We start from the raw sequence: 9124 nt of genomic DNA on the forward strand, positions 1-9124 counted from the left end.
CCCTCTTTACATAACTAGTCCCTGCCCCCAAGTAGTTTACTTTCCAGAAGGGGAAGGATTCTTTTCAAATCTCTGGCCACCACTTATTACTAAAGCCAATCCCTATCCCTTAGGAAACTTACTTTCTTACATTCTTTTGGGGAGAGATAACCCAAGGAGAGGATGGGCAAAGTCCAGAGGGTGCAAATCTAAAAACCACTATCCTCATTTATTCTTTGACATCCTTTTGGGTTATTTTTAAAGTTTCATTCCTTCAATTTAATTTTCATGACTGTGGAAACTGAATGTCCATATATTTCTTGCAAGTGGTATAAAGGAGTGAGACCTCTTTCTCATACCTTTCCTGACAAAATTTTTAAAAATGTAATTTGACCTCATCATTTCCATTTTCTCATCACCTCTCAATGCTAAAACGCTTGCATTTTGACTTGTTTCCTCCACTCTACAGATATTGCTCCCTAAGACATACTGGTCTCCAATATTTATTCTGGAATTTTTTTGTTTGTTTATTTGTTTAATAGTAGTACAATTGTTCCAGTTTCTCATTTTCATAACCTTGAAAACATATTTGATTTATCCCATTTCCCTCATCTCCCACATCAAACAACTTTCCAAAATATTACTTTTACTTCCTCAGTAGTTCTCATGTGTATCCCCCACTTGCACTCATACTGATGTCTCTTTGGTTCAGATACTTATTGTGTCTCAACTATACTACTGTAATAGTTTAATCGACTTTTAACATCTCTATTTTCCAGTGTATTCTCCCATTGTTGAGAGCTACCTTTCTAAAAAAAAAAAATTCTAATGATGTAACCCATTGCTTAAAAAACCCTGTGGTGCATAAACTTAACACTTAACATTCTTAGCCTGAAACTGGAGATCTTCCAAAAAACTTCTCTTTTACCTAGAGATCCTTATCATAGAATCTTAGATGTATAGCCATAAGGGACCTTAGAGACCACTGAGTACAAATTCTTTGATGACAGGATCTATTATTACATTTATTTGAATCTCCAGAGCTTAGCAACTTGCCTGATACATAGTCTATACTTATAGAATTTTTATTGATTGTGTAATTGATTGATTAATTGTGATTATATGAGACTGTCCTTGTTTGTTTGTGTTTTAACCTCCATATAGACTAACAGTGATTTGGAACATGTGTGATAAGGAAGTGTTGAACCAGGGCAACTAGGTGGCACAGTGGATAAATCACTGGTGATTTAGCCCAGAAGTCATCAGGACCTGAGTTGAAATTTGACATCAGATACTTAGCATGTCCTAGTTGTGTGACCTTGGGCAAGTCACTTAACTCCAATTGCCTCAGCAAAAACCAAACTAACAAACAAAAACAACAACAAAAAAAGAAAGTGTTGTATCTCAGAGCTTGATTTCTTCATCCCTTGGGATGGTCTCAGAGACTTCCTTCCTCATTTGACATAAATCAAGCCATATATATATATATCAAGCTATATAGTTCCCTGATACTTAAAAACAGTTCCCTGACTAAGCAAAACAAATTTGGCCTGGAAATTGGCTCCTATATTACATACATTGCTTTTTAAATCTAAAGGAAAATGGAGTTTGGATTATTAGTATTTTAATTCCGTTCTGTGAGAGTGTAGGTTAGAGGAAATTTGACTGAATGTGTGACTTTCTAATTGTTTCTTTCAGCTTTCTAAAGCTAAGAGCAATGAGAGTAAACCAGACGCTCCTGGGAGAATTTGTCTTTGTTGGCTTCTCTTTCTACTCAGATTGGCAAGTTGTCCTCTCTGTTTTCTTCTTTTTTCTTTATATTTTCACCCTCACGGGCAATCTGGCAATCATGGGTCTCACTTTGTTAGACCGAGGTCTCCATACTCCCATGTACCTATTCCTCAGTGCCCTTTCATTCTCTGAGACTTGCTACACGTTAACCATTGTTCCTAAAATGTTGGTTGACTTACTAACCAAGAGTAGGACCATTTCTGTTCTGGGATGTGGACTCCAGATGTTTTTTTTCCATGGTCTTGGTGGTACCAACTGCATTGTTCTCACTGTGATGGGCTATGACCGGTTCCTGGCCATCTGTAACCCTCTTCGTTACCCAGTACTCATGACCAATACAATATGTGGGCATCTTGTTGCCTTAGCTTGGATTAGTGGTTTCTTTGTCTCCTTAGTGCAGACCACATTGATCTTTTCAGACTCATTTTGTGGCCCCAACCTTATAAAACACTTCCTCTGCCACATGAGAGCAGTAGTCAAATTATCTTGCCTGAATGGTGCTGTTATAGAAGTTATTGTCACAGTTATCTCAGTATTGGGTTTAATAGGGACATTTCTATTCATCCTTCTTACTTACGTGTTCATTCTCTCTACTGTGCTCAAGATCCCTTCAGCTGAAGGGAAGAGGAAGGCTTTTTCCACTTGTGCATCCCACCTCACCGTGGTCATTATCCATTTTGGCTTTGCCTCCATTGTGTACTTGAAGCCAGAGACTACAGAGAGAGATGACATTCTCATGGCTGTTCCTTATACTCTTATCACACCTTTCCTCAGTCCTCTAATTTTCACCCTGAGAAATAAGGACATGAAGTATGCTCTGATTAAGGTACTGAGTAATAAAAGTGGCTTAACCAAATCACCTTGGGCAGTTACTATTGGTGGTCAACACCGAGAAGGGAGTAAGGGATTTTCTCTGAAACCTGTAGTATAATTTGTTTTTTTGTTTTATTTTGCATATATCTTTTTCAAAAGTGGAGGAAGGTATAGCAGGGCCTGAGAGCCTTGAAACTATGACATCATACAAATTATGTCCAAGTTTCATTAATGAATAAATGATTGCCCTAATCTTAGTAGACTATGTCTGTAACTTGGAAATCCATCTTACCTTGTGATCATTTCCCAAAAGACAGAACCATCTGCTAATGTTGAAAATTCATAAGCTTGCATTGGGGAGTTAATCCAGTAATGTCTGGCATTGAATAATGCCATTTTGTAATAGGAAGAGTGGCTTGGAGAAAAATCAAACAGTGGCTAGTCTGATAAATGCTTAATATTCTTAATATGAGATAATATGAGATCTTGAAGATCATGTGAGTTTGATCTTCTACCATATTAAAGTACAGTACACGAAATTGTTCTTAGCTTCAGTTTCTGTTTTGATTTTTTTTTAACTCTTTCATTGACTACATCTTAGAGTTACCATAAGTCCAAACTGTAGTTGACTATGGCACACTAAAATATTAGTGAATGAATGTATGGCTTTCAAATATTCTATTTTTAATTAATTTTTTTTTTTGCTGAGGCATTTGGGATTAAGTGACTTGCTCAAGATCACACAGCCAGGAAGTGTTAAGTGTCTGAGGCCAGATGTGAACGCAGTCCTCCTGACTTCAGGGCTGGTGCTCTATCCACTGCACCACTTAGCTGGCTCTTCTATTTTTATTTTTAAAAAAGAGCTTTGAATATCAATTGGAGGATTTTGTATACTAGAAGTGCTAAGGAGCCACTGGAATATATTTGATATGGGGATGTTCTGATCAGACCTGTGCTTTAGGAAAATTACTTTGGTAGGAGAGCAAAATTTTAAACATAGTGTTTTTGACACAAAAGGAACATATAGGATGATCTCTATTTTCTCTTCCAGACTAAATCTATGATATTATGATCTAAGACCCTCACTCTTTCTTAGCCAGAAGAATCCAAGATTATACATTCCACAAAAAAAAGATTTAGTATATTTCAAAGTCCTATTAAATCCTACTTTTCCCTGAAAGGTTTCTGTCTCTGGAAAAATAAAGAAATAAAGAAGAGAAGAGAGTTTAAGATGAAAGATAAGTTATATTTTAGCATGTGGTGTTTAAGGTACCTATGGGACATCTAAAAAGAGATGTCCAAAAAACAGTTATTAATATGTCTAGAGCTTAAGTGAAAGGTAACTTCTACATTTGGGTATTATCTTCATAGATATGATCCTATGCGACTAGAGAGGTGATAAAGAGAATAGACAAGAGGATTCAGAGTATAGGATGGTCTTCTTTGGATACAATCCATTTTGTTTTAAAAATGCGTTTCTCTGTTTGTGGCAACCCTATTTGTAGTGGTCAGAAACTGGAAACTGAGTAGATGCCCATCAACTGCTGAATAAATTGTGGTATATGAATATTATGGAATATTATTGTTCTGTAAGAAATGACCAACAGGATGATTTCAGAAAGGCCTGGAGAGACTTACATGAACTGATGCTGAGTGAAATGAGCAGGACCAGGAGATCATTATATACTTCAACAATACTATATGATGATCAGTTCTGATGGACGTGGCCATCTTCAGCAATGAGATGAACCAAATCAGTTCCAATGAAGCAGTAATGAACTGAACCAGCTACACCCAGTGAAAGAACTCTAGGAGAGGACTAAGAACCATTACGTGGAATTCCCAATCCCTATATTTTTGCCCGCCTGCATTTTTGATTTCCTTCACAGACTAATTGTACAATATTTCAGAGTCCGATTCTTTTTTGTACAGCAAAATAACGGTTTGGACATGTATACTTATTTTGTATTTAATTTATACTTTAACATATTTAACATGTATTGGTCATCATGCCACTTAAGGGAGAGGGTGGGAGGAAGGAGGGGAAAAATTGGAACAAGAGGTTTGGCAATTGTCAATGCTGTAAAATTACCCATGCATATAATTTGTAAATAAAAATCTATTAAAATAAAAAAAAATAAAAAATGTGTTTCTCAAAAGTTTTGTCATAATAAATTAATCAATAATTTTCGACTCATTGTTGTTCAGTCATTTTAGATGTGTCTAACTCTTCAGGACACCATTTGGAGGTTTCTTGGCAAAGATTTTGGAGTAGTTTGACAATTATTTCTCTTTTTTACAGATGGGGAAATTGAGACAGAGTTAAATGATTTGCCCAGGGTCACACAGCTAATGTTTGTGTCCAGATTTGCATGGACCAATGCAAGGGTCAACCATGAATCCAGAGGATGAGTGGTAAAAAATGCTACCTACTTACTGACTGAAAGGAGGATTATACACAAAATACAGAATGAAACATTTATATTTTGAACTTGACCAGTGAAGAAATTTGTTTTGCCTAACTATTTTTATTTGTTCTGTGTTTTATTTTTTTCTCTCTTTTTATTCTCCCAATGGAAGTGAAAGAAGCAAGGAGAGAAAATACATGTATTTTGGAAGGGAAAAGTTGAAAAATAAATGTTCAGTTAAAAATATTGTTAAATAAAAAAAAATCATTTGGAATAGTTCATCTACCAAACTTTGTTCCATCTCTAAAGGATGTGAATTTAAAGAAAAGAGTGGAATAGAAAGGTAAAAATTCAGTCGGCCACAATCAAAGTCATGCTGGGTATGTTTGTCTTTCTGTCTAATGAGGGAAATCCTAGGAATCTGAGACAAAAGATATTTATGTTTATGTTATGTCCAGTGCCTGAACCAGAACTAAACCTTAATAACTCACTCTTATATGCTCCAAAGGATTGTGGCCCCACTCCTAGGAGGCTAATATCAAACAAAAGGAAAAAAAACAAAAAAAGTCACCCTCCAATCTTGGAAGAAAAAATTATAAAAAGGGAAGTTTTTCTCCAAGGACATCAGATATGTAACTACTCCCTAAAGATCTCACATTCTTCACTTGGTAATTAAATTATTTTCTGTTCATCTTATCATTTAAAACAGATATCTGAGCAATGGATTTCTAGTTTCTATAAAATTAATCAAAACCAATCTCACTCTGTCATTTAAAAAAGGGCTTTCTAATCTTTCTTAATCTTGCTATGTACAACTTAAAAAATAATCACCTTTCCATATATGTTAATTTACTCATTTCTAAATTATGAACTTGTCCTATGTTGCTTTACTCAGACTCAAGGAAGTTGAGAATACTAAAGTCCTAGCACTAAAGACAGAAATTCCTGTTACCCATCACTTATGTTGCAAGGAGGAAAAGTCTGAAGGGTACATGACTTGAAACAAGGTCCCTAGTCAAAGCCCCATTGTCATAGCATGGGTATTGAAAATCTCTGAGGGATGGCTAATGATTCACTTCTTGTTCCCTATATTTCCCAAATAAAAACTTGGAAAGTAGCTGAGGTTGCTCTTGCTTTTAAGAAGAAAACCAGAAAAAAAAAAAAAAACTTGCCAACCAGCCACCCCCGGCAACTCAGAATTTAATATCCCATGGCTCAGATTCCAGAATCAAAGTCTTGCCATGCAGAGTCATCATCTCAGGCTGATCATCAGTGAGAGAACTCTGGAAACTTTCAGAAGTTGGTACACCCTGGACCTGAGAACTAGGAACTAGGAGGCTAAGCAGAGGTTTAGTTCTGGGAGATAATTGGCTATGGATTGGCTGTCTTCTTTCCTGTAACTTAGAAGAATAAGTTATGACCTTTGGACAGTGTTATTATACATGTCAATTATCAGATATAGCTGCCTATTTTAGAGACTCCTGGACTCAGTTAATAGGAACAATACCTATATAGCTATATATAGGTATAATAGTCTGACAATTTTCAACAAACTATAATGAGGGGCTAGGTGAAGATTGGGGTGACTCTCCATCCACATATCATTGTATCTTTTTAAAAAATCTTTTTTATTGAAGCTTTTTATTTTCAAAATATATGCAAGGACAATTTTTTTCCATTGAAAAACCTTGTGTTCCAATTTCTCCCCTTCCTTGCACCCACTTTCCTAGATTGCAAGTAATTCAATATATTTTAAAGATGGTAAAAATACATGTAAATCCAATATAGGCATACATATTTATACAATTATCTTGCTGCACAAAAAGAATCAGATAAAAAAGGGAAAGAAATGAGAAAGAAAATAGAGGGATTGGGAATTCTATGTAGTGATTCATAGTCATTTCTCAGAGTTCTTTCGCTGAGTGTAATTGGTTCAATTCATTACTGCTCTATTGGAATTGATTTGGTTCATCTCGTTGTTAAAGATGGCCACATCCATCAAAATTGATGATCATATAGTATTGTTGTTGAAATATAAAATGATCTCCTGGTCCTGCTCATTTCACTCAGCATCAATTCATGTAAGTTTCTCCAAGCCTTTCTGAAGTCATCCTGCTGGTCATTTCTTACCAAACAATAATATTCCATAATATTCATATACCACAATTTATTCAGCCATTCTCCAATTGATGGGCATCCACTCAGTTTCCAGTTTCTGGCCACTACAAAGAGAGCTGCCACAAACATTTTTGCACATATAGGTCCCTTTCCCTTCTTTAAAATTTCTTTCTTTGGGATATAAACCCAAGAATAACACTGCTATATTGGTGTTTCTTTTTTCCAAAACACAGCCAGGTGATAAAAGTTCAGAGCTTTTATTGTGTCCTTCAATATAACCCGGTTAGCCCAGAGGCCTATCCCTCCGCTTGGTTCTAAGAGCTCCGTCCAATTGTCTTCAAATCCAAAGGTTTGTCCTTCCGACTCCAGCCAGCACCAAGGTAGAAGATACAATGAATCTCTCTTGCCTCGAAGATAGGGCTTGTAGGCTTTCCTGCAGAGTGCTCCTCTCCAACTCCTGGGAATACTCCCAAGTAAAAACTCTCTCAAGAAAACTCTCTCAAGTAACTCCTCAAGTAACTAACTCCAAGCTCCAAGAGCTCCCTGTATATATGTGATCTCCCAAAGGTTAACTCCGCCTTCTAGAGGGAGAGGGATTCTGGGTTATCTCCCAGAGTGCTCTCTAGCCCTAAGGGAGGTGTGAATTCAGTGTTTCTTTCTAAACCCTGAACTCTCCCAAACGTGTGAACTCCATTGAGTACTTAGATACTTATGAGCTCTCTAAAGGTATAAACACAAGCATTGTTTCCATCAGTATTAGCAACTTATCACCTTGTAAGGATTTGCTCTAAGGTGTGAACCAATAAGCACTGTATCAATTCTATTGAGTTAACACCAGGATTCTGACATCACCCTTGAGTTTTCACCTTGTTTCAAGTTGAGTTGACACTAGGATTCCAACACTGCTAGATCAAAGGGTATGCACAGTTTTATAACTTTTTGAGCAAAAAGTGCTACCATGAACATTTTTACACATATGGATCTCTTTGGAATATAAGCCCAGTAGAAACACTGATGGATCAAAGGCTAGCACAGTTTGATAATTCTTTGGACATAGTTCCAAATTGCTCTCCAAAATGGCTGGATGTATTCACAATTCCACCAATAATATATTATTGTCCCACATCCCCTCCAACATTCCACATTATCTTTCCCTGTCATTCTAGCCAATCTGAGAGGTGTGTAGTGGTATCTCAGAGTTGTCTTGATTTGCATTTCTCTGATTAATAATGACTTGGAGCATCTTTTCATATGGCTAGAAAGAGTTTCAATTTCTTCATCTGAGAATTGTCTCTTCATATCCTTTGACCATTTATCAATTGGGGAATGGCTTGATTTTTTATAAATTAGAGTCAATTCTCTATATATTTTGGAAATGAGGCCTTTATCAGAACCTTTGACTATAAAAATGTTTTCCCACTTTATTGCTTCCCTTCTAATCTTGTCTGCATTCATTTTGCTTGTACAAAATCTTTTCAATTTGATATAATCAAAATTTTCTGTTTTGTGATCAGTAATGAACTGTCATTCTTCTTTGGTCATAAATCCCTTCCTCTTCCACAGGCCTGAGAGGTAAACTAACCTATGCTCTTCTAATTTATTTATAATCTCATTCTTTATGCCTAGGTCATGAACTCATTTTGACCTTATCTTGATGTATGGTGTTAAGTGTGGGTCAATGCCTAGTTTCTACCATGCTAATTTCCAATTTTCCCAGCAATTTTTGTCAAACAGTGAGTTCTTATCCAAAAAGCTGGGTTCTTTGGGTTTTTCAAACACTAGATTATTAAAGTTATTGACTATTTTGTTCTTTGAACCTAACCTATTCTACTAATCAGCTACTCTATTTCTTAGCCAATACCAAATGGTTTTAATAACCACTGCTTTAAAATATAATTTTTAGATCTGGTATAGCTAGGGGACCTTCATTTGATTTTTTTTCATTAATTACCTTGAAATTCTTGACCTTTTGTTTTTCCATACGAACTTTGTTGTTATTTTTTCTAGGTCATTAA

The 9124-nt window shown here is 35.9% G+C and overlaps 1 protein-coding gene across 1 annotated transcript; it reads left to right on the plus strand.

Moving 5' to 3' along the window:
* Window positions 1–1693: 1693 nt before the first annotated feature.
* Window positions 1694–2701, plus strand: LOC100926142 (olfactory receptor 10X1-like). Its single transcript, XM_012548023.2, has one exon. It carries the CDS (start codon window positions 1697–1699, stop codon window positions 2699–2701), a length of 1005 nt encoding a protein of 334 aa, XP_012403477.1. The 5' UTR covers window positions 1694–1696.
* The last annotated feature ends 6423 nt before the right edge of the window (window positions 2702–9124 follow it).

Source organism: Sarcophilus harrisii, chromosome 4 (assembly GCF_902635505.1).
Source record: "Sarcophilus harrisii chromosome 4, mSarHar1.11, whole genome shotgun sequence".
Classification (NCBI taxonomy): Eukaryota; Metazoa; Chordata; class Mammalia; order Dasyuromorphia; family Dasyuridae; genus Sarcophilus; species Sarcophilus harrisii.

Bases quoted from the DNA above. Each gene is read 5' to 3' on its own strand.
- LOC100926142 (XM_012548023.2), top strand. From the start codon at position 1,697: ATGAGAGTAAACCAGACGCTCCTGGGAGAATTTGTCTTTGTTGGCTTC.